This window comes from Cavenderia fasciculata (assembly GCF_000203815.1).
Source record: "Cavenderia fasciculata unplaced genomic scaffold Scf_EU5ZYIE01DZOHE-5, whole genome shotgun sequence".
Classification (NCBI taxonomy): Eukaryota; Evosea; class Eumycetozoa; order Acytosteliales; family Cavenderiaceae; genus Cavenderia; species Cavenderia fasciculata.
The window spans coordinates 283,874-309,500 of NW_004457644.1; the positions used below are offsets into that span (position 1 = coordinate 283,874).

General features: G+C 35.4%; 8 protein-coding genes across 8 annotated transcripts; 4 read left to right on the forward strand and 4 right to left on the reverse strand.

Moving 5' to 3' along the window:
• Positions 1 to 149: 149 nt before the first annotated feature.
• On the forward strand, positions 150 to 3,858 carry oxct (3-oxoacid CoA-transferase; the record flags this gene model as incomplete). Its single annotated transcript, XM_004354561.1, has 4 exons — positions 150 to 1,881; positions 2,144 to 2,195; positions 2,292 to 2,372; positions 2,460 to 3,858. The coding sequence occupies 4 exons, from the start codon at positions 150 to 152 to the stop codon at positions 3,856 to 3,858; spliced, it is 3,264 nt and encodes a 1,087-aa protein (XP_004354613.1).
• A 238-nt stretch (positions 3,859 to 4,096) lies between these two features.
• Positions 4,097 to 6,535, forward strand: cdc45 (cell division cycle protein 45; the record flags this gene model as incomplete). The annotated part of the gene is made up of 8 exons (XM_004354562.1): positions 4,097 to 4,234; positions 4,322 to 4,423; positions 4,497 to 4,637; positions 4,718 to 5,701; positions 5,765 to 5,910; positions 5,969 to 5,987; positions 6,025 to 6,293; positions 6,370 to 6,535. 8 exons carry the CDS (start codon positions 4,097 to 4,099, stop codon positions 6,533 to 6,535), a joined length of 1,965 nt encoding a protein of 654 aa, XP_004354614.1.
• Positions 6,536 to 6,669: 134 nt separating this feature from the next.
• On the reverse strand, positions 6,670 to 7,818 carry omt7 (O-methyltransferase family 2 protein; the record flags this gene model as incomplete). Its single annotated transcript, XM_004354563.1, has 3 exons — positions 6,670 to 6,794; positions 6,866 to 7,191; positions 7,265 to 7,818. 3 exons carry the CDS (start codon positions 7,816 to 7,818, stop codon positions 6,670 to 6,672), a joined length of 1,005 nt encoding a protein of 334 aa, XP_004354615.1.
• A 586-nt stretch (positions 7,819 to 8,404) lies between these two features.
• On the reverse strand, positions 8,405 to 8,733 carry DFA_09262 (uncharacterized protein; the record flags this gene model as incomplete). Its single annotated transcript, XM_004354564.1, has 2 exons — positions 8,405 to 8,646; positions 8,721 to 8,733. The coding sequence occupies 2 exons, from the start codon at positions 8,731 to 8,733 to the stop codon at positions 8,405 to 8,407; spliced, it is 255 nt and encodes an 84-aa protein (XP_004354616.1).
• Positions 8,734 to 9,206: 473 nt separating this feature from the next.
• Positions 9,207 to 13,182, reverse strand: DFA_09263 (uncharacterized protein; the record flags this gene model as incomplete). Its single annotated transcript, XM_004354565.1, has 7 exons — positions 9,207 to 9,224; positions 9,545 to 9,868; positions 10,007 to 10,655; positions 10,725 to 11,695; positions 12,573 to 12,731; positions 12,817 to 12,850; positions 13,136 to 13,182. The coding sequence occupies 7 exons, from the start codon at positions 13,180 to 13,182 to the stop codon at positions 9,207 to 9,209; spliced, it is 2,202 nt and encodes a 733-aa protein (XP_004354617.1).
• A 510-nt stretch (positions 13,183 to 13,692) lies between these two features.
• DFA_09264 (uncharacterized protein) lies at positions 13,693 to 16,964 on the forward strand (the record flags this gene model as incomplete). Its single annotated transcript, XM_004354566.1, has 6 exons — positions 13,693 to 14,093; positions 14,172 to 14,606; positions 14,730 to 14,763; positions 14,859 to 15,136; positions 15,290 to 15,488; positions 15,555 to 16,964. The coding sequence occupies 6 exons, from the start codon at positions 13,693 to 13,695 to the stop codon at positions 16,962 to 16,964; spliced, it is 2,757 nt and encodes a 918-aa protein (XP_004354618.1).
• A 102-nt stretch (positions 16,965 to 17,066) lies between these two features.
• Positions 17,067 to 17,891, reverse strand: DFA_09265 (uncharacterized protein; the record flags this gene model as incomplete). The annotated part of the gene is made up of 1 exon (XM_004354567.1): positions 17,067 to 17,891. The coding sequence occupies one exon, from the start codon at positions 17,889 to 17,891 to the stop codon at positions 17,067 to 17,069; it is 825 nt and encodes a 274-aa protein (XP_004354619.1).
• A 384-nt stretch (positions 17,892 to 18,275) lies between these two features.
• myoH (myosin) lies at positions 18,276 to 25,570 on the forward strand (the record flags this gene model as incomplete). Its single annotated transcript, XM_004354568.1, has 10 exons — positions 18,276 to 18,406; positions 18,967 to 18,993; positions 19,801 to 19,909; positions 20,072 to 20,161; positions 20,232 to 21,208; positions 21,281 to 21,442; positions 21,539 to 21,587; positions 21,666 to 21,965; positions 22,217 to 24,789; positions 24,865 to 25,570. The coding sequence occupies 10 exons, from the start codon at positions 18,276 to 18,278 to the stop codon at positions 25,568 to 25,570; spliced, it is 5,124 nt and encodes a 1,707-aa protein (XP_004354620.1).
• Positions 25,571 to 25,627: the final 57 nt, after the last annotated feature.

The window sequence follows — 25,627 nt, forward strand, 5'->3', positions numbered from 1 at the left end:
TCTTTTTTGTTTGGCCTACGTAGCATTTAAAAGCTGTTAACACACAACTTGTTGATAATTGATTGGTGATGGTTTGCAAGCAGAGGATACTCTGCTATCAATCATTATCTTATTTCATCTATACTACACAAATATATTTATATATAAAGATGAAATATATTATTCAATTCCATTCAATCATTTTAATCCTCATTGCAACGTTATTCATAGCTACATCATATGCAAGTGATATCTCATTCAAGACTAATATAAATTGTATTACCGGATGCAGCTTTTCAAATGCTGAGAATTGGGTTGGAGGTGTTGTACCAAGCATAGATGACAATGCAATCATTGATATGTCTACGAGTGGGTTTGTGACTACTCTTGTTCTTATCACTGATGCACTCAACGTCAATCAACTCACTGTCATTCAAAACAATGATGGTAAGACTGTCCAAGTAGCCATCTCAAACTATGTCAATTTTGTTAATCTAGTCATCAACGGTACCGCCACCGTAGTGGTTGAAAGCGATCAATCAGTCCAGATCGACAACTCCTTGTCTCTTGGTGCCGGCTCAATCATCTCGATCAATTCCAACTCTGCTGTCGTTGTCTCCAACTCCACCATTGCTGCTGCCAAGTCCAGCATCACTCTCTCTATAAATGCTAGCTTTCAGGGCAAAGGTAATGCCATCTTGAACGGCCAAATCGCCGCCAACTCCCACGGTGCTCTCGAATTTGACGGAAATGTCTTGGTTGGGGGTCAGATCACCTCATACCTCTTCCTATTTGGGTTTGCATCGGTCGTCTACCCAGGCAGCCTCAACTGCGCCAATATAATGTCACTAGGAGCGGGAAACCTCACCATCTCAGGTGCATCGGTTACTGCTGGGTTGGTCGCCACTCCCGCATCGGTGTATGTCGTTAACGGCTCCACCCTCAATCTCATCGGAGACACTCCCACCTCCAACACTGTCATTGGCACGATCCATGTCGACGCTACATCCAGCGTCTACATCTTGTCTGATGACACCTATTTTAGAAACATTGAATCCTACGGGAACATAACTATCGATAGTGTCTCTGCTGCCGGGCTCACCAACGGTTTCGTTGCCTACTTGAAACTCGTTCTTCTCAGCAGCGGCAGTGTGTTGCAACCAAACATCACTCTACAAAACACCAACGTTGGTGTTGTTGTCTGTGAAGCTGGTTCGAACGTCTACTTGAACTGCGTAGACTATTGTGAGATTGGTGAGACACAACAATCTACATTTTTGCAAATCGTCAGTTCGTCAGGTGGTATCCTCAACTTTACCAAATCTTCCATTACCCTCGGACCAGGCTCGAGAATCTCTGCCAGCTCCAAGTCTGTCATCATCTTTAACAGCACCTATGTCAACACCAATGATATCTACATTGACACTGACTCACAAGTACTTATACAAGACTCTAACATTGGTGGTAGGTTACTCGTCAACTACTCTACCATCACTGTATATGGCCAGTCGTCTGTCAGTTATATCGAGTTGAATGCAAGTGTCTTGAATGTTGTTCAAGGTATCTTGACTGTCGTTGCCGACCTCCTCGCCTTCCAAGGTTCCACCATCAACATCATCCTCCAATCACTTGTCATCAACCCAACAAACACACCAATCAGAGTCACCACCGGCGAAATTAATGTTGCTCAATCCAACCTAGTCATTCAATCCTCTGCCAAGACCATTGCTCCATACACTCTCTACTATGTCATGGCCACACCAAGAAACATCGACGTTCCATTCACCAACTGTACCTTTACAGGACAATCTTCATTCACCGATCCATACTTTAGCGAATCCTTATACAATGGTTTCATCTATTTAACTTTTGATTTCCAAAGTAATAGTACTGACAGTAGTAGTAATAATAATTATAACATACCTATTATTGATTTATAACCAAATATGTATACATTTTTAATTAATAATAATAATAGTAATAATAATAATAAAAATAATAATAATTGTAAACTTAATAACCAATTATAATGTATTTAAATGACGTTTCATCCTCAAAAAGGAAATTCTGATTCTTTTGATGATTTTTTCTTCTTTCAATTTCGCACAAAGATGTTCATAAATTGCGCATTATCGCTATCATTCATTTATTTGTTTATTACTAGTAGAGAGAGATAGAGAGAAATGTTATCAGTCAGATCTATTAGAACTTTTTATGTAGGTATTTAGAGTAGTTTATAAACATTAAAAGTTTGTATTAATACGAGTCATTCATCACATGATGTGATCTTTTTATATACATAATTTGTAGAGTGGAGTTCGTTCCTATTCAACCTCAAAGGTTGTATCATCTGCAAAGGAAGCTATTGCTGATTTAAAGGATGGTTCTAAATTGTATGTTACATAAAAAGCTTTAAACAGAACTGCACTGATCATCAGTTTGGAATGATATATTAATTAATGAATGACTCTATCTTTTAGATTGGTTGGTGGATTTGGTTTATGTGGTATACCAGAGAATTTAATTAAAGCAGTTCAAGAAAAGGGAACCAAGAACTTGACAGTTGTCAGTAACAATGCTGGTGTTGATGACTTTGGTTTGGGTGTATTGTTAAAGAGCAAGCAAATCAAACGTATGATTTCATCGTATGTTGGTGAAAATGCCACCTTTGAGTCACAGTACCTCAAGGGAGAGTTGGAGGTTGAATTGACTCCACAGGGCAATCTTGCCGAACGTGTACGTGCTGGTGGTGCTGGTATCCCAGCCTTTTACACTCAGGTTGGTGTCGGTACCATCTTGGTCGAGCAGGGTGGCTTCCCTATAAAATACGCTGCCGACGGCAAAACCGTAGAGATCAAGAGCGAGCCACGTGAAACACGTGTCTTTAACGGACGTACCTACGTGTTGGAGGAGGCCATTAAAGGCGACTTTGCCTTGGTCAAGGCTTGGAAGGCCGATACCCGTGGCAACCTTGTTTTCAGAAACACAGCCCGTAACTTTAACCCACCTATGGCCACTGCCGGCACAATCACCATCGCAGAGGTGGAAGAGGTTGTAGAAGCAGGTGAGCTCAAGCCAGACGAGATCCACTTGTCGGGAATTTACGTGCACCGTGTTATCAAGGGTCCATCGTACGAGAAGCGTATCGAGCGTTTGACCCTTGACCAAGGTCAAAACCAAGTAGGTGCCAAACCAAAGAACGAAGCTGCCCTCAAACGTGAGAAAATTGTTCGTCGTGCTGCCCTTGAATTCCAAGACGGCATGTACTGCAACCTCGGTATTGGTATGCCCACACTCGCCTCCAACTACATTCCAAAGGGTATTCGTATCGAGTTGCAATCAGAAAATGGTTTGCTCGGTATGGGTCCATTCCCCAAACCCGGTCAACAAGACCCAGACCTCATCAATGCCGGCAAGGAGACTGTCACCACCATCCCAGGCAGCTCCATCTTTTCGTCAGCCGACTCGTTTGCCATGATTCGTGGTGGTCACGTCGACCTCACCATCCTCGGTGGTATGCAAGTCTCCCAAGTCGGTGATCTTGCCAACTGGGTCATTCCAGGCCAGATGGTCAAGGGACCCGGTGGAGCTATGGATCTCACCGCATCCGGCTCGCGTGTCGTCGTCACCATGGAGCACAACTCCAAGGACGGCAAGCCAAAGATCATGCAATCATGTTCCCTCCCACTCACTGGCAAGGGTTGTGTCGACCGTATCATCACCGAGTTGGCCGTCTTTGACGTCGACAAAAAGAATGGTCAATTAGTACTCATTGAAATCGACGATTCCGTCACTGTCGACAAATTAAAACAATTAACTGGATGTCCATTCACAATCTCAAAGGATCTTAAACCATTACAACAAGTTAATTTGGATTAAATCAAAAACAAACAAATAACTAATAATAAATAAAACAAACTTTGTAAAATCGATCAAAAATATTAATTTAATTTGAATTTAAAATTAGGCTTCAAAAAAAAAAGGAGGGAAATTTTTTAAAAACGAATCATTTCGCAACTGACCCAACTTTAGAGTAAAGAGTAAAAACTTAAGTTAGATATCTTTAACAAAAAGAAAGAGAAAAAGAAAAAGAGATAAAGACAGGAGAACAATAAAGATGGTGCTAACTAATCCATCTAGATTCTTGGATATCTATAACTTGCTAAAAGATGATGCACTAGCACAAGGATGTGAAACTGTGTTGATCCTAGTTGCAAGAGATTGTGATTCTATTGCTGCTTGTAGAATTCTATCTGTATGAAATCAAACGACTCTATATAAATATATGTATATATATATATATGTACTTACTTTCTTTTATCTATCTATCTCATCAATATAGGAAATATTAAAATCAGATAATATATCATTCAATGTTAAACCAGTTGCAAGTTATAATGACCTTGAAAAGGTTAATGAAAGTTTACTTGCTGGAAATGAAGAGGTATGATACTATACATATGATTGATTATTAATATTAAAGATTAGAAAGATATTAATGTATTTTATTCTTTTAGTTGAGAACGATTGTAATGATTAATTGTGGAGGTAATATTGATATTGGAGAAGTATTTACCAATTTGATAGATGGTCAATTAGTTTATATTATCGATAGTCATAGACCATATCATCCAAATAATGTAGATGATCAAACTTTTGTAAGTGCAGGCAATTTTTTTTTTTGATTGATAATGGTATCAGGTGACTAACCTTTTTTTTTGTTTCTGGATCATGACAGGCAATCATTGTTGATGATGGTAATTTTGTTGATCAAGTTGCAACTGAAGTACAAGATATTAGTATGAATAAGGATGATGAAGATGAAGAGGAAGAAGAATCTGAACAGGATGAAGAAGAGGAGGAAGATGAAGAAGATGAAGAGAAAAATGGATTCGTAGATGATGAAGCTGAAGAAGACGATGATGAAGAGGAAGAGGAAGAGGAAGAAGAGGAAGAAAGTGATGAAGACGATGATGCAATGGTAATGGATGAAGATGCAGAAGAAGAAATGAAAAAGAAAAAAGAAGCAAAGGAAAAGAGATTAGAAGAAAAGAAAAAGAGATTAGAAAAGAGAGAGGAAAAAGAGAGAAAGAAAAAGAAAAAGAAACAAGATGCCAAAAAGAAATTAAAAAAGCAAAAGAAAAATCCAACTCTATCCATGTCTAATCAATCGTCGTATGGCAAGAGTGTATCATCTTTAATGTATGATCTCAGTTGTGTATTGATGAAAGATAATTTAGATGGATTGCTTTGGTACGCTATCGTTGGTATGACCGACCAATTGGTGCACGAACGTGTCAGCACCAAGGTCTACCAACAAGAGTACGATCATCTCAGATCGCTGGTTCTCAACACTTACCCGGCCGACGACTTGGCCAGCCAAAACGTATTAAAAGTGTCGGCAGCATCTGCACGTCTCGATCAACAGCAAAAAGAAAGAATTGTTCCATGCGAAGACTATCGATTCATGTTGTATCGTCACTGGAATCTCTATGAAAGTTTGTACAATAGTAAATATGTTGCATGCACGCTACAGACTTGGAAGGCAAAGGGACGTCACTTTTTAGAGACCCTATTTGCTTTGATTGGAATCCCACTTGACCAAGCCAAACAAAAATATTTATCAATGAATTCCCAATTCAAGAATACCCTAAAACAACAACTAGCTTTTCATGCTCCTCGTTTTGGTTTAAATGAAATTTATTATAATTCATTTTTAAAGGTAAATAATATTTAAATATTATACTATATAATTTATTATTAATTTATTTATTTTAAAATTTAGAAATATGAATGTAGTATTGATATTTCAGCATCTGATACAGTTTATGCTGTTACAGCATTGATGGAATCTGATAATTTGGAAACAGATGCAAGTGATGAAGAAATTTGGGAACAAAACTTTTGGGATGCTTATGATTCTCTTTCAAAGTATGAAATTAGTAATTAGAAAATATATTTGATATTAATATTTTATTTATTATTTTAGTAAAAATGTAGAATTATTAGTTGAAGGATTAAAATATTCAATTTTTCCTTCAAAAGGAAATTACAAGACAAGTTACAGTTATGATTGAAAAAAAGAATGTAATTTTACAAGGACCATATAGATATGCCATTCTCAATGACTCTGTCGAATTAAAGTATTTTACTCATCCAATGGCTCTTACCAAATTGGGTTTGTTTATGATGGATGCTTTGGTATCTATGGGTAAACAAAAGAAACCATTCCTCATTGCAGCTTTAAATGAAAGTAATAATAATTATTTAATCGTTGGTATTTCTGGTTCTCATAGTTCAGATATTCAAAAAAAGTATGAATCAAAAAAAACAAACAAGAAATCATTTATAATTATTAATTTACTATTTTTTATTTTAATTTCTACTTAGTTCATTTGGATTTTATTTCAAGGAAGCTGTTAAATTAACAAATTGTACCTTTAAGTATCAATCATTTGATACATCGGTTGTAGAGATTGCAAAGATCGATATGCCAAACTTTATTGAAAAATTAAATGAAGGTTTAGCTTTGGAAGATGATGGAAATGAACAATAGGATCATACAACCAAAATAATAATAATAACTAACAACAAACACAACAACATTAAACAAGTTAATTTTAATTAATTAACTTTTTATTCATAAAAACAACTCTGGATGGATAGTAGCCAGGCCAGGTCTAGAAGTCTTTATTTTTTAGAAAGAATAATGAGTTCACCAAATTTAAATTCATCAATTATGAAACCAGATAAAGATGCAAGCTCTTTCCATTCTTGTTCTGTTCTCTCCTTTCCACCTCCAACATTTAACATATCTAAAAGTGAAGTATTAGTTTGAATAAGTAATTGCAATTCATTCTCTTGGTCAAAATTATTTAATACATACGAAGGTCATACCAAACTGAAACATCATACATTTTGTTACTCTTGTCAACAATGAAATCGTAAATGTATACTTTTCCATTTGGTTTAATGGCTTTTGAAATGGTTTGTAGGATTTTAGAAGCATCATTTTGGTTCCAATCGTGCATTATTCTTTTCATTGTGTAACAATCTGCTTCTGGAACACTTTCAAAGAAACTCCCTGAAACATCTTTTGCTCTTGCATCATTGTTTGGTCTTTGTTTTTGTTTTAATTCAATTACACTTGGTAGATCAAAATTAATGCCAACTTTAATATTTGAATTATTTTTTAATATTTCTTCCATAAACCTTTAGAGAAAAAGAATATAAATATAATGCATAAATATTAATTAATAATTTGTTTTTTTTTTTTTTTTCATACCATCCTTGTGAACCACCAACATCACAAACCGTTTCAAAAGCAGAGAAATCAGAACGTTTTACAAAACTTGGTCTAGTAAGACCATGCATTGCATTGGCAAATAAAGTTTCATAATCTGGGTTGCTGACCAATTCATTCCAGTATTCTTGACCAGATGTAGTACTATAACCTTTCATCAAGTAGTCTTCAGATTTTAGCCATACTTTGAATTGGAGAGGGTTTGATTCCAACAAGACAATGTTTCTAGTGTTAGTGTCGAGCAACAAGGACGAGAGTGATGAGTTTGAAAACTCTCCATTTCCTTCATCGATAAACACTCCAGAAACAGCAAGTGCTCTCATGACACGGAACAGTGTTTCATCATGAAGACCTACTTGGTGAGATATCCATTGTGACGATTGTTTACCATTGGCTAGGTATCTGGCAATATCAAACTTTGCAGCCATTTGTATAGCCATCGATCTCCAAAACCCAGTTACCAAATTAAATAATTGACGATTTTCATGAAAGATATTCTCTTTTAATTGTATATCTTGTTCAATAGTTGATTGCATATTAATAGTTTAAAATATTATTTAGTTTTTTATGATTTTGTTAAAATGATATTTATTGATTTAGATAGAATAAGAATGATGATAATATCATTTATATAAATGTCATTTTCATTCTGGAATACCTTATTCGGATGTAAGATATAAATAGAAAGTAAATACATCTAGTATCTAGAAGGAGAAGGAAGTGGTGGGTGAATACAAATGTGGTAATAGATTCAGATTACTCAAAAAAATGAACAAATTAATATCATATTCTTCAGTATTCTTTCTTCACTATATCTTCTCAATCATCTTTTACTATATTCTACCAATCTTATCTACAAATTGATCATCATGACGAAAAGAATAAAAAGAAAGTTAAAACATTAATGTTTATTTGATTGAGTATGAATGGATCAAATTTGGAAAGGTGATATTATTTAATAGTTCTGTTCATTGTTGTTGATTTAGAGTCATAATAATCGACCATTTTCATTCAATTGATTAGATTGAACGGATTCCACAAGGATAATTTAATTTGATTCCTCTATCAATTTGATTTGTTAATGTATCCAAGAGAGAATGATACTATTCAAAATCAATATGATTATTTTAAAGAAAAACTTCTATCTTTCTTTAAATGTTTACGGCTGTCACTTCCTCCACCAGAACTACCTCCAATTAAAAAGGAACTATTAATGGGTGAAAAACAATGAAAATGGTTCGATGTTAAAAAGGATGCTGATTGAGACATCATTTCTCCTATTGTATCTTCTGCATGTTGAAGTAATAAAATTTTATGTTCTCCTCCTCTTAGACAAAATCTTGGATCTAATCTCATCATTGATGCTATAGATAAATAAGAAGAAAGAATGTTAATACAGTTCCATATGGATTGGGAGGATGCACAGAAAATTTCATACCCATTATTGCCATTCTTGGATCTTTTTACTTTGAGTCTGATTTGATATATATCAACATCACTTAAAATGGAAACTAATATGATTATTATAATAATACTACTAAATGAACAGTCGGAATATCAAAGGATGAACGTTTATCTCATGTCATGGGGTGCCCATTAAAGTTAAATTTGACCATAAATAGGATATCCCTTCCAATTTTATTGCAAATACAATATATGGATAAAATCAACAACAATAACAATAGATCTATTACAGTCAATAGTAAATTTTATTTGTTTATCTTTTTGGCAAAGATACATTTAGATATCTCATCAACATAATTGCCATTGTAAATTCATTGGTTTATTGTATCACAATGTGTGTACATATCTATGTGGTGTGGTGTGGTGTTGGGTTAATCAATTTTGTTGATAACTATCTATTTCTCTCAATCTCTCATTATGGTGGTATCCGTAAACAGTATTCCTCGTTTTCCACATCTATCTACCACACTGTGTGTGTCTAGATAAAAAAAAAAATTGTGTAGTTGTTAACCACATCAATTCTAATTGATAATCACACAAAAAAAAAAGAAAATTCTATTAGATTTAGCTAACTGCTTTTATTTATTCACACATATATGTGGATTTAATAAATAAATAAATAATTATTTACAAAATATCTCTCTTGATACTTGCGGATTACAATGTTGATGAAGAAGATATTGGTTGGTGGGCAATGATAATATTATTCAGGTGAATAGAATGGCTGCATGCACTCACCTACATCTGTGTGTCCCTATTACTCTTTTTCAGTGATTCATTAAAACAATTCTAATATACTACTGGACAATGTTGATTGTGACGATTAAATAGTACGTGAATTGGATAAATCTCCCAGAATTTACCATGAGTTGGAGTGGGGCTGGCACTCGGAACAGAGTATTGAGGAAACTTTTCTTCTGTTTTAATGGTGTCGAAAAAGTAGAGAATACTGTCATATTGCTTTGATGAGATTGCAAATGGTAGTGATGTTGAATTGATTCTGTTTTCGAAAAGGTAAGGAAATGAATTGACCAATTCAAAAAATGACAAATAGGTAGATGAAATGAGATCATAAATCTGACCAATTGGCAACTGACCATTGAAATGAACCCTTTCTAGATACTTTAATATATCTAGGTTCTTGCTGTAAAGGGAACATATTTTAATGGCATTTGGACTAAAATAGTTCTTGTTTTTGGAGTAAAGCAGTGACACTAGATCCAAGTCTCCTGTACGACATGCGACATCACCAAAAAATACATTTTTGTCTGTGCAATGGTCAATAAGGAATGTGACACCATGTTTAAAGTGTGGTCGATTGTTTTCATCTAGGTACAGTTTGAGACGGGGAAGTTGTGGGTCTTGGGTATTGTTGAGTTTTGCTTGGATGACCTTTGAAAGATTATTTTGTAGACTTTTGATGTGGTCAATATACGATGGTATCACTGTGAATATGGTTTGATCACCATCCCAATAGATGAGTGCATTGACCAAATGCTCCTTGTTAATTAATTTCTTTTCAAAAAAATATTTTAAACAATTTAATGAATCCATATCTGACTGTTGTTGTTGTTGTTGTTGTTGTTGTTGACCACTATTTTCATGTCTCTTGATTGTATTGTTCCACATTAATCTGATGGCTAGTTGGTTTTGGTTTGTTTCCATCTCCAAGGCTCTACCTTCGGGTCGGATGAGTTTGTTGGTGACGAGAAACTTGATCATCTCGACGTTTGGTATGGGTGTGTCGACAGTCGATACGATCGACATTTGTGATGGCATATATTTTAGTTTGGGTAGAGTCAATTGCTTTAATCTCTCCAAGTCACCACGTTTAACCAATTCACTTGGATTAAAATATCTATTTGCCTTTTCAAGTGACAACAAGTTTTCAACAGTCTTTATCCTTCCACTATTAATATAAATATCAATATTAAATTGAACCATTGTACTAAACGGACAGGTTGGTGATAATAAATACAACAATACTTTATCTGACAATTCAATGGTTGGTAGGAATGGATTGGGTAGAGTGAATTTCAAAGCAACATCTTGATTGTAAAAGGGACAGGCTGTCTCCAATACCATGTTGACAATATTCATATCATTAGAGTGTACAGAGGAGTAAATCAACTCTGCGAACCCATGATGATCGATTGGCAAGCGATCTTTGACGTCGGTACCTCCCAACACCAATGCTATGATTTCTTGGTTTCCCAACCTAATGGCATGGTGAACGTGAGTTGCACAGATTCCAGGTGTCCCAATTAATTGAATGGTCGATACTTTTTGATAAGGTGTAATGCGACCATGATCCAATAAGAACTTGACTAGTCTTACTCTACCCATGTTGATGGCAACATATAACGGACTAGTATGATCATCATACCAAACCCAATTAGTTTGATCGTTTAACGATATCTTGTTCTGAAGAAGATACTGTAGCATTTCTAATGCTCTATCTTCATCTTCATCTTTTAATGCACTGCGAATGATATGACACATGGTTTGAGTGTTCCATCCAATTTGACATGTTTGAACGATGAATTTGAGCATCTCTAAATTCAAGTGTCGTCCAGCTTGATAGGTAGCCTCTATTGAAACGAGTAAAGAGGATTTAATACCTTTTGGGATTGACACTGCACGTATGTAATTAGCAATGTCAAGACGATTAGCATAGACTGCAGCATCGATTGGTAGTATGGGGTAGATTGAAGTAATGTCAGTCTGAGCCCTCGACAAGGCCTGTTCAATCAGACTGAAATGAATTTTAGAGAGTGTAGAGATCGCAAACCGTAGATGATCGAATTCACCTCTTGCAGCCATCACATGCAATGGTTGTGATACATCTTTTAAAAATGCTTCACTCTTTAAAACGACATCATCTCTTTCTCTTAAAATCACTCCCAACACATAAGGATTCTTGAATACTTTGGTTATCAATTCTCTATCCTCTTTTAATATTATTATATTCTCTTGTTGACTATAGTCCATTTAACGATACTACTACTATTTATGCATATCTATACATATCTTGATAGACTACTCAATACTTAGCAGCATCTTCACCTTCAAAATTAAATTAAAAAAAAATAATAATTATTTAAATTAAAAAATACTATGAGTATTCTGCACAAAGCAGTATTATTCATTCATTCATTATGACAACGATATTAAATTTATCTAATCTATTAGTATTACATATCATAAAAGAGATAGAAGATAATGCAGATATAATAATAGATTAGATAATGCAGATATGATAATACAAAATCTCAAGACATTCAGGTTGGACGCAGACGATAATACTACTACTATTATGATAAAACTGTTTACAAGTTAACAATAAACATATTATCAAGCAGCCTAACGTCACTCACTCTGAATGTGATTGAAGTACCTCCACGAGACACATTCCTTTCCTTAAAGTCGCTCCGATATCTCAAGATCGCCGTTAGTGTACGCCCAGGGGAAAAGATGTCATGTTTCGATCTCTCCACTCTACAAAATCTCAAGACATTCAGGTTGGACGCAGACGAAACTGCAATCAACACGTTTATCGAGGTGAGGGTGCCTCCCTCTATCACGGTTCTCGATATCTTTTCTCCCGGTCGTATCATATTCCCACGAACAGAGTGGACAATGCCAGTGTTGGAGAAACTATGTGTTGAACAGGGTATCCTGATTGCTGGAGCAATCGATCTAAAGTCATGCCCATCTCTCAAGAAACTCGTTATTCTAGGGTCCTTTCAAAACTTTCCAGCCAACTTTTTCCCATCCACTCTTGAAAAGCTCACTATCATCAAAGAAACGCCACAAAGTTACAAACTTTGTCATTTGTCCAAGCCACCTTTTTTAAATGGCGAGGAAGCGAGGAAAAGACTGATGCATCGGCCACCTGCTTTAATTTGATGAGAGATTGAGGTATTTTGACAGGTTCGTAGTCTCCCTTGATGGTTAGATGAGTGAGCGATTTTGGGAGTACAACCTTTCGAAGTATTTTGTCTGTTGCCAACTGCCTCTTATCCCAATCTTGAAACCCTCAAGATATACGATACCATTGCAGACTATACCATTGGTGGTAATATTCCACCACCTGTCACCAATCTATCAATATCAATTGATCCTGTCTACGATCGTGGTAGTAATAATCTTCCAGTCTATTCAATCGCCTCGCTCTTCCCCAAAAAATCTCAACAACAATGGCTCCCTCACAATACTACTTTTCTAGTTTGCCAAACTTTCAACCAATACACCAAAGAGGCTTTTAGATTGGATGAAATAATCAATCACACCAATGTTAGATATTTATCTATTGTTTTTTGTGACGACTCTCCCGTTAAAAGTGATAGAAAAACGATACAATTTTCAATTCAAAGATTGGATGCAGACAATAGAAATGTATTGGTATTGGAGAAACAATCACTTGCTGGTGGCATAATCACTCAACGAAAATCAATCAACAACAACAATATGATCCAATTTATTTAATCCAAAAGAGTCTCTATTTAAATTTAATTGGTCATTTGAGAAATAAAATATATATAACATCAAATATTATTTCTTTTGAACATTTTTAAATCAAATGTTAAAGATACATTTAGATAGATGACAAACAAGATGAGTAAAAATAATAACCATGATGATGTGATGATTTTGACAAATCAAAAAAAAAAAGAGATAATATTAATAATAATAATAATAAATATTTAGATCAATAGGTGGATTTCAGCGAAAACTAACCTAGATTCAATTTAGATTGATTTGGTGGACTTGCGTTCAATGATCTTTGGTGATGACTCAGCTGCAACGCAAGATCTTTTTCGTGGTCAAAATTATTTTCTTTTTTCCCTTCCTTTGCTGGTGTCGGCGCTACAACAACCAACACAACTAAAATATTATTCTTTTATTTAAACCTCAACAAATAACAATAGAATGCAACCAGTAAAATGGATACTCTCTCAACTTTTAAAGGTGAGACAGAGATACAGAATTTAAAAAGCCAGATACCTAATGTGTCAAGGGAGCTTTCTCAGGCTAAGAAACATTATATAAACGCCAGCATGTCCATTTTGACAAAAGATCCCTTCGAAGGATATCGTGAAATCCAAAAGTTGACAGAAATGCAACAAGAATGTCAAGTTAGTTTGGATGAATACAGAAGAATATCAAAAAAATTGGTCAGCTTTATCGATCTGTCACCTCATTCAAAAGTCTCATTGGACCAAAAACTAGAGAATGAAATAAAAGAGTTGGGCAAAAGATATAAAAAGTTACAAGTTTCCAAAACAAAGTCAACATCCATGAAAAATAAAGAAAAATTAGGTCATAGGATCAAGGTCATCGAAAAGTTGGTTGGATCAATTGATTGACGTGACAAAAAAGCCATCAAATTAAAAGAATCACTATCTCATGTCCCCTTACCAAGTAAAGGTCCAGTACCTGTTACAGAAGCACCTGTTATCGTTCCAGCAACTGTTAAAGCTCCAGTACCTGTTACAGTTCCAACAACTGTTACTGTTCCAGCATCTGTTTCAGTTCCATCACCTGTTAAAGCCCCAACAACTGTTACTGTTCCAGCACCTGTTACTGTTCCAACAACTGTTAAAGCTCCAGTACCTGTTACAGTTCCAGCATCTGTTACTGTTCCAGCACCTGTTACTGCTCCAACAACTGTTAAAGCTCCAGTACCTGTTACAGTTCCAACAACTGTTACAGTTCCAGCACATGTTCAAGATTCATCCAAATTCGATATAGATTCTGTGTTTTCTCTTCCACCAATTGCAGATTATGAAAAGCTAAATCGATTAACTTGTCTTGTTGGAGAAATCAAATCAACCAAATCCAATTTCAAATCCACCAGGTACATCCCTCAAGATCAAAGAAGGATTGAACAAGAGCACCATAAGAAAATTTCAACACTAAGAAATGAAGCAAACAATTTAATTGGGGAATTGGAGGAGAAAAAGCTTTTATATAATTTAAGAAATATAGATTGTCTAGAATCTACAAAAAATATTGTATGTACCAATATTGGTAGTAACATCCTTTACATATTCTACAACTTGATTACTCACACTTGTCTCTCTCATATTAAATTTAATGATACCTGCAGTATGATCGAATAGTTAATCTCTTTTTACGATGTAGACCACAAAGATTAAAAAGATTGGGACTTTATATTCAAACATCTCAATTGCCAGAACAATTAACACTCGATCAGTACAGAAAATTAGTAGTGCCGTTGATGTTTGAAAATCTTAGACGCCAGATTGTTGGCAATATCACAGACATTGGAGCGACAGTTGACACGATCGAAGGTCTATTGGACTTTAAAAAGATCAAATCGGTTGCATCAAAGGCAGTGTCACTCACTGCCACCAAGGATGGAATGTTTCTAGATTTTAAATTCAAGTCTTTGTCAAGAGTCACAGATCTACACAAACAAGATCTAGTGTTGCTTCAGATCAAATCAAAGTCAAAATGTGTGTTTGCTCAAGTCATCTCTGCACCACAGCCAACTGGAAAGTCATATCAATCGTGTAGAGCATACATACTCGATGACCATCTGGATGCCCCTCACACCACCCAATTTAAAAACTCACTGTCTACTACGTCCAAAAAGACAGATCTCCAAGTCTTCAAGGTGGTCAACCTCATTTCATTTAAAAAAGAATTGGACGATAGAAAGAAGCAAACAATCGATATTAATGGCTCGGCTTTAATTAATGGTATGTTTTTATTTGTAAACATTGAATTAATATATATTATAATATTAATATTAACGACATCGTTTTAAAACTTTTTAAAGATAAAGAATCCAAAGAGATTAATCACTCTCACTACCAAATCATTTGAACAAGAATTAGAGGAATTATTTTCATTATCAAATATTGGAGATTACCAAGACGACAATAGCGATGATGACGACAATGACGAGAGGGACGTGTCAAATTCATCATCCGATTATTACTATTCAAAAGATGTCCATGGATTCATAAATGAAGGAAGCAATAATATTTCTTTTTATGACTCACTGAAAGGATACAACCCTGACGGCGCTAAAAAAAGAAATCTGCAATTTAGAAGCTATCTCAGTCAATTGGTTCTCAAACAAAAGGCTAATTCTTTCACTCAACCACTACCTGGAGATATAGTCCATATCCAAAAGATCAATGATTTATTGTCGACCCAATATGACTTTAAAAAGTGTAGCGATCAAACATTGTGGGCCAAGAAAACTAGTCAGAGCGAACTGTTCAGTTTGCTAAAGACTAATTTCCCCAAGGACAATTTCGAGTCATACGGATCATTTGTAAATGGTATTCAATTGGAATCAAGTGACATTGATGTTTGTTTCAAGACCGACTTTAATACATCTGACCCAGTCGGCCGAAAGGATCTAATGAAGAGAATAGCCTTGTGTCTTAACAAAAAGAAAGTCAAAGGCAAACCAAAGTATCACGTGGAGAGAATACTGGACTCTATCAAAGTGCCAATCATTAAGTTCAGGGATCTAAAGCACAAAGTGTCGTACGATATGTGCTTTAACAATCGTTTGGCAATTGGAAACTCGTTGTTGGTAAAAGCATATTCCGAAATTGATGAGAGAGCCAAACAACTCATGTTGCTCATCAAGTATTGGGCATCGAGAAAGTATATCAATGATGCTAGCGAAGGAACCCTTTCATCATACGGATGGTTGAATATGGTTATATTCTATCTTCAAACTGTCCAACCTCCAGTCCTCCCATCATTACACTCCAACATCGACTCATTTCCAGACGATCAGTTGCAACAAAAGGATGACTGGAAGTTTATTGATCCTCGCCACACTGGATTCATCAGTCAAAACAAAATGACCTTATTCCAACTATTCTATGGTTTCTTTAATTTCTATAGCAAGTTTGATTATGCCAATCAATTAATTTGTATTCGTTTAGGTAAACCAACTAATATTACATTGGCAACACAATCGTACAAGGACAACAACAAAGAATGTCCAATTTCCATTCAAGATCCATTCGATTCATCTTCAAATCCAGGTGCTTCTGTTAAAGACACCTCCTCTTTTGGTATTATCATCTTTGAATTCATGTCAATGCAATTAAACTTATTTAAATTGTCCTACAAAAACGACATTATTCAAGATTTCGATGGTCTCCTCTTTGCCAAATCAAAGTTAAAATTAAATGAACTTTATAATAAGATGAAAAGATAATAATAAAAACCAAATAGATCATTTCTAATCAATAATAATAATATTGTAACAAAAGATTTATATTGTTGTTGTTGTTGTTGATGTTGATTAATTATTTAATTATTAGTTGACAACCTTTTCCTTTTCCCTTTCCTTTTTGATCTTTTTCTTTTCCTTTTCATTGTTGGTATTTGTGTTTAATGCTTTTAAAAACCATTTATAATTTGATTTATACCATATCTTGGGAAGCATGGTTCTGGCAAGCCAAGGTACAAGCTTGTCAGTACCACTCTTTACAATTGGGTCGTTGTTGGCAGTATCAAACATGGCACATAGATTGAATCTACTGGTGGATGCACCGTTGGCACGGGTATTGTCTTGCATCTTTTGGTCAAACTTTTCCTGCTCCTTTTTATCGATCGCCTTGAACATGGGTACCAACTTTTCCTCTTCCACTTTGAGATGGTCAACGATAACTTTGATGGCACGTTTGTTGATATCGACCAATGCGAGATGGGTAGACTGCCACCCAGGCGATGATGCCGATGTGAGAGATTGATCCTTTTCAATGGTAGTGAGAAGTATATCTAGCTCACTCGATATTTTGTCCCAGTGTTGATGGTCCTTGTCCAACTCTTGTAGTACCGTAGCAAGTTTAGGATGGTGTTGTTGCAACCAAGGGAAGGCATCATTGTCCTCTTCATTGTGATGGTAGAGTACAAATCCCTCGACAGCTCGCATTGCACGCACTACATTATCAATCTCTTCTCTTGTGGTTGGTGTCCATCCCTCCAACTTGTTTTCAACCATGCCGTACAATCTTCGTATGGTTGCATGATTCCACAACCAACCTTGAAATTTGAACTGAGGGTCATTCATTATCTCTTTATAATCAACACCTGTATTCTCTATACTTGATACATTATCTAATAGTAGTTTACTTGTCATTTTACTTGTTGTTAAAGAAAGAAAGGAAAGAAGGAAGGAAAGAAAGAAAGAAAGATATTAATTAGTTTTGGCTTCTTTGATGAAGATGATCGATCATCAATCAATCATTTTCTGTATAAACATACTTTTTGCCTGTCCTTCAATGATGATATATGATCATCATCAGCTGTTATACAATAAGTTGTAACTAAACATGATGACAATAACTATGTTCAAGATTTCCTGAAGATTCTGCATAATAATTATAATAATAAAAAGAAAAAGGATTTTGAACTTCTTGATCAAGCCCATCTGAGACCTCTATTATTTTTTGATAAAATTATTAATTAAAATAATACATATGTATATACCAATATAATTATACATCTAAAAGACATATTAATAATGGTACAGCATATCTATGGTTTTCTATTCTCACTATTAAGACTGGCGAGCAAAATCCCGCCTGAAACACAAAAATGGAGTAAACTGTATTTAGGGTGTACTCTCGACTATGATGTCCAGTCAGTCTGTCTGTAGCATTATTGTCAACAAATAGAAATATGTATGATTAGTGATTGTTGGAACATTGCGAAAATATATTTTCTTCTCTACTGTTATTTAGTTGGGCTATTCAATAAACCAAAAAATCATGATTTACTCTCTCTTGTTCATTTTTTTGTCACCCCAAAAATATCCTACAAGTGGTAGGTACATGTGCTCTCAATATGAATCTAAAATCTATTCCTGTTTTAGATGAGGCAAGAAACAATCAACTGAAGGCCCCCAACCGGATGGAAGTTGCGTCGGTTGAAAAAAAAAGGTTGTCCCGACAAAAAAACCATGGCATACATAGTGAGTTCGTGGTCAACAAATAGACCAAAAACAAAATTAAAAAAAGTGAAATTCGAAATAATACTATCGAGTCGGTAGTACTCATCCAAATTTGATTAAATATGTTCTCTCTATACTCTCTCTCTCTCTCTTACTGCTTGTTGAGAGTAAGCATATGAAACCATTGTTTTTACCAACCAGTTAACTATAGTTTAATCACTTTGGATCTTGTAGTTTAAAACATATTATTTTATTATAATAGTTTAGCATTTAGTAGTTATAAGTATAGGTAGTAAAATATTCACAAATAGTTTTCTCTAATCAATAAAATAAGTCATTCTTATTGGTCACATGCACATCCACATCCAAATTCACATTCACATTCACTATCTATTAATTAATTATTATTGTTATTTGTCGACGTCTAAAAGTAAGTAAGTAAAGGTGTTGTTTGTATCTGTTCTACCTAACCCTAACCCCCCCCCCCACCTTACACTATTGCCTATCAGTGTCGTGTGGTTCGTTCGATATCCGTGAAAAAAAAAAATCTGACATACAACCCAACCCAACCCACCTACCCCAACCTCTCCCACCAAAACAATGATGATGGATAAAGATAGACAGATATTATTAGTATTACTAATATTACTACTACTATGTTCATTGTACGTAATAAGAGACGAGAGAGAAGGAGGGGGTGAAAGAAAAAAAATAACTATTATCGTTTTCGTGTGAATCTATCCACCCATCCATCCATCTATCCATTCATCCATCCATCTTTATCTGCCTTTCCACAAACAACAACAACAACAACAATTTGTTATCGTCCAACTCCAACTTCATATTAACTAAATTATGATAATAATAATATTGAAAACAGGTTAAATTTAGAATTAGAATATTAATATTTTAAAATTTCCAATTCTGACAGATATAACTTTATACTTGCTCTTGCTTCTACCAAGTACACAAGACGAAACAAAGAATTTTAAATTAATTTATTAAAATCCAAAAAAGAGATAATATTATTTTTTTCCAACAATCAACAAATAAGAGATAGATAGAGATACAAATAAGAGAAAATGATTGAAATTAGTAGAGGAAATGTTTGGGTTGAGAATCCAGACAAAACAGGAGAATGGATATCTGGTGAAATAACAAAAGAATCTGATGATAAAATACATATTAAAACTGAAACTGGAAATGTAAGTTATAACTAACAAACAAACAAACATAATTATTGGTGTTTCCATCCTCCTTTTAATTCCATCCATTTCTAATTATTATTATTATTTCCATCCATTTCAAAATTATTATTTTTGTTGTCATTTGTTGTCTTGTTGTTTCTCTCTCTCTTTTTCTCTTAGGATGTAATAGTAACCAAAGATGAAGTTAAATTCCAAAATCCAGTTATACAAGAAGGTATCGATGATATGACATCTTTATCACATTTACATGTAAATATAAAAAAAAAATAGAAACCTATATTTTTGAAAATTAATTATAATCTTTTTGTTGTTTTTTTAGGAACCTGCAGTTATACATAATTTAATTAAAAGATATGAATTGAATACTATTTATACATACACTGGCACTATTTTGATTGCCATTAATCCATACTGTAATTTACCAATATATACCAAAGAGATGATCGACAGTTACTGCGACCAACCGGTTGTCAAGTTACCACCCCATGTCTACGCCATTGCCGAGTCGTCGTATCGCCAGATGCTCAATTCCAAATCGAACCAGTCGATTCTAGTGAGTGGCGAGAGTGGTGCCGGCAAGACTGAAACGACCAAATTCCTTTTACAATACTTTGCGGCCATGGGAGAGATGCGCGGCCAGTCGACGCAAGACGCAGCGGCCAACAACAACATTGAAGCACAGGTCATCAAGTCAACACCGATTCTCGAGGCATTTGGAAACGCCAAGACGCTGCGTAACGACAATTCATCACGTTTTGGAAAGTTTATTACCATCCGATTCGACAAGATCAAGGGCACCATCGTCGGTGCCAGTCTCGAGACCTATCTCCTTGAAAAGTCACGTATAGTCAGTCCTCCAACCAACGAGCGTTCCTACCACATCTTTTACCAGTTCTTGCGTGGTGTTGACCAGTCTGTGAGAGACACCCTCTCAGTCACCAACGAGCCATCCGACTTTACCTATTTGTCCAATAGCGGGTGTCAAGATGTCGATCAAGTCGATGACTCTGACATCTTTACCAAGACCAAACAAGCACTCGAAATTGTAGGATTCACAGAAGACGACCTTATGGGCGTCTACAAAATACTCGCAGCCATTCTGCATTGTGGTAACATTCAATTTAAAGAAAAGGAAGGTGGTGAAGACAATGCTGCCGACTTGGTATCATCATCTACTCTATCAAGTGTCTCTAAAGATTATGACCCTTTAGAAACCCTTTGTTCACTATTACAAGTTTCAAAAGAAAAGTTAAAATCAACATTTATAACTAGAACTATTAAAGCTGGTAATGAGTCGTATGTATATAGTATATCAAACGAATATTCATTTATTAATGTCTAACTTACCCTATCCTTCTATATTTGTAGATATACTATTCCAATGAATGTAAAACAAGCTTGTGAAGCTAGAGATTCTCTAGCCATGTATCTCTATTCAAGATTATTCGATTGGATTGTACTTCGAATCAACAATTCTATTAACAAGGTTAAAGGTGATAATGTATTCATTGGTATATTAGATATTTATGGGTATGTAACTAAAAATATAAAGATATTAAGATATGAATGCAATGAAACTAAAACTAAAGTAAATTGATCTCTTTTTTTTTCTAACTTGACAAATAGTTTTGAATCATTTGAATCAAATTCATTTGAACAATTTACAATTAATTATGTATGTTTATAACAAAATGGATATAGACTATAGATATGTAGTATGTACTAATATAGATATATTATTGTTATTTTGTAGGCAAATGAAAAGTTACAAAATCAATTTAATCATCAAATCTTTAAACTTGAACAAGAAGAATATACAAAGGAAAAGATCGATTGGTCGTACATTACATTCAATGACAATCAAGATTGTATAGATTTGATAGAAAAGAAACCACTTGGTATTCTATCAATCTTGGATGAAGAGAGTCAATTCCCCAAAGCAACACCTACAACCCTTTCAACAAAGTTGGTTTCAAATCATGCAAAGACCAAACACTTTGAGAAAGCTCGTTTCTCCAACACTCATTTCACTATTGATCATTATGCTGGAAAGGTAAATATATTACACATATGATATCATCGTCATCACCATCACCATCACCATCACTTTCACCCACAAACCACATACAATGCATGTGATATTATTCTTTTTTGGATTGATTGTTTTCCCTCCAAAAATTAATAATAATAATAATAATATTATCATTGCGTTGTTGTTTGTTGTTTGGTTGACTGCTACTCATATTGATAGAATATTTATTAATTCTTTTATTTATTTATTTATTTAATTTAATTTTAAAAAAGGTTGATTATGATACAGAATTATTTTTAGAAAAGAACAAGGATTTTATCATTGCCGAACAAGTGATGGAATTGCAAGCTACAGCTTGGTCATTTTTTAAAACTATTATAACAACTCTTTCACAACCCAAACCACAACAACAAAATGGTACTGCATCGACATCGGCATCGTCATCGTCAAAAGGAGGACAACCATCATCTGGATTTAAATTCATGTCGGTTTCAACACAATTCAAAGATTCACTCAACCAACTCATGACAACCATCAATGCAACCAGTCCACACTATATCCGTTGTATCAAGCCAAACACTATCAAACAAGCCAACCATTTTGAGAAACCAATGGTACTGCAACAACTCAAGTGTGGTGGTGTTATTGAACAACTGCGTATCTCTCGGTCGGGGTACCCCGGACGTCTCGAGTACGACTCGTTCTTGAAGCGTTACAGACTACTCGCAGCAGCCGAGTTGGTGGGCAAGAGTCATCTGTTGAACGAGCCAAAGAAGGGTACCGAAGTACTCATTGGCAAGCTCGGTATAGACATTGACAATGCTCAGTTTGGTGTGTCCAAGATCTTTTTCCGGTCGGGTATTATTGCCAACCTCGAATTGTTGCGTGACGAGACTATGTCCAAGTCGGCGGTTCGCATACAAAAGAGATGGAAGGGGTTCAAGGAGAGACACAGATACACCGAGCTCAAACGTGCGTCTGTCCACTTGCAAACACTCATTCGTCGCGAGTTGGGTAGACTAGAGGTAAAGCAGTTGGTCGATATCCAGATGGCAATTGTTCTCCAGACATACACGCGGTCGAGTCTGGCTGCCCAAGAGTATGCCGACACCCTGTCTGCATCCACCTGTCTGCAGTCCTATATCCGATCGACCATCATTGCCGACGAGCTCAGAGAGCTGGTCAAAGAGCGTGCCGCACTCTCTCTCCAGACCCATGCCCGTGGCTGTGCCGTGCACCAGCATTTCAAGGACATGTTGAATGCCACCAGTCGCATCAAGCGTCAGTACAAGGTCAAGATGGCCCGTCGCATGTTGCAGCAGTTGCGTGCCGAAGCCAAGAGTCTGTCGCGTGCCGTCGAGGAGCAAAACAAGCTCAAGAAGCAGGCCGAGGAGATGAACGCCCGTTTGGAGGCCGAGAAGTTGGAAAAACAACGTATGGAAGAGGAGAGACAACAAACTGCCAAGCGCATGCAAGAGGAAAAGGAACAAGCCGAACTAGAGAAACAAGAGATTGCCAAAAGAATGCAAGAGGAAAAGGAAAGAGTCGAACAGGAAAAACAAGAGATGGCAGCACGTATCGAGCAAGAAAAGTTGGAAATGGCCAAACTTGCCGAACAGGCCAAGGACGAACTAGATGTAACCAAGAACAAGTTTGAACGTTCACAAACAGAAATTGTTGAATTAAAATCAACTATTGATGATATGCAAGATACTATCAATCAATTAAATCAAAAGTTACAACAACAACCATCAACACCATCCAAGCCACTCGTTGCAACTATGACATCTGTCACTCCTCCGCCAACAACTCAACCACAAGAAGACAACAACCCACATACCTTTATTCCAATCAAATCAGATTCGGAATCATCATCATCATCATCTGTCATCCAACCAAGAGGACCAGATACTAGAGTATCACCAGTTCCATCTGAACACATTGATCATGGTAAACAACAAGAGATTGAAAGTTTGAATCAAAAGATACAAGAATTAAAAGATCAACTTGAAAAGGAAAGATTGGAAAAGGAAAGATTGGCAAATAGCAGTGGTGGTGGTATGGTTCAAGGTGTCATTATGGGTAGACCAAAACAAACTAAACAACAAGAAAAACAACAGTTACAGAGACCAATTTCAAAGGATCAAATATTAATTAACAAGGGTATGAGTAAATCATTATCTTATGTTGATTTCCAACAAATTGTAGAGAATAATGTACCAGCTCAATCTCAACACCAACATGGACAAAAGACACTTGCAACTGAACCAAGTAGTAATAATAGTGTACCAGATCTCATGATGGCATTGGAAATCAATAATAACAAAGAGGTTGCTGGTCGTTATTTAGTGGACCAATTATTATTTGCCAAGGAACCATCATTTGTTCATAATATGATGCCAGAACCATCGTACATTATACTTCGTTGTTTCCTTAAAGATGCACTTGGCGGAGTGGAAGAGGACGAGAAAAAGACTGCTGTTGCAAGAGACATTCTATCATACTATGTTGAAACACTTGGTACGATGATTACAAGAGACACTCATTCGTTGGATCTTGACGGTAGTTGTTATTGGCTCTCAAATGTATCTTTGATGCTCTATGTCATTGATCATCAATCATCAACCCCCAATAGTCCTATTGCTGGTCAACAAACTAAACAACCACAACCACCTCCTCAAACCATGGCTATTCTTCGTATCAAGACACAATTACAAAACATTCTTCTCAAGATTTATAATTCACTTGTCAAAAATCTATTAGATTACATTCAACCAATTGTACATCGTTCATTAAATGATCCAAATACTGATATTGATTTAATGGAACCTTTAACACAATATTTGTAAGTCAAATATAGATTATATATTAATAATTAATAATAATATTAATATTCTTTTTCTTTTTTTGTTTGTTTTAGATCAAAAGTATTTTCAACATTACAAAATTATTTTGTTTATGATTCAACAAGAGAGATGTTGTTTGAACAAGTATTCAAATACATTAATTCATTGTTGTTTAATGAAATATTGTTGAGAAAGGATTTGTGTAGTTTGCGTAGTAGTATTCATCTCAAGATGAATATATCAGAGCTCGAGTATTGGTCCAAGGGATATGGAAGCGAATGGGCACAACGTGCATCCAACCAACTATCACAAATCAAGGAAACCATCTATGTGTTGATGGTCGACAAGACATTGGTGACTGACTCGGAGACTAGAAAGCAAGTCTGTCCCAATTTGACAGACGCACAAATCAAACAACTCTTGACCATGTATTCACCAGATCTCGATAGTTTTGAGGAACCTGTTCCAGTCGAGACAATCGCCCTCATCATGGAATCACCAACCTACAACAAATCGGAAAACATCCTATTGGATCTATCCAACATCTTCTCGTTGAAACTTGATCAACTCCATTCCATCACAATGTCACAATTAGATACTATTCCTCATAGTTGTAATCATCTAGTATCATCAATCATCCGAAAGAATATGGAGACTCATAATAATACTACTCAAAATGTTAACAATAATGGACTTGGGTCATCAAACAATCGTGTTATTCTATCACCTCCCAACACCCAATTACAACAACCAACAGCAGTTGTTACAACTATCAAATAAAATAAATAAATCATATATTAATTATTGTTATATTTAATTTCCGCCTTTGGTCGATCA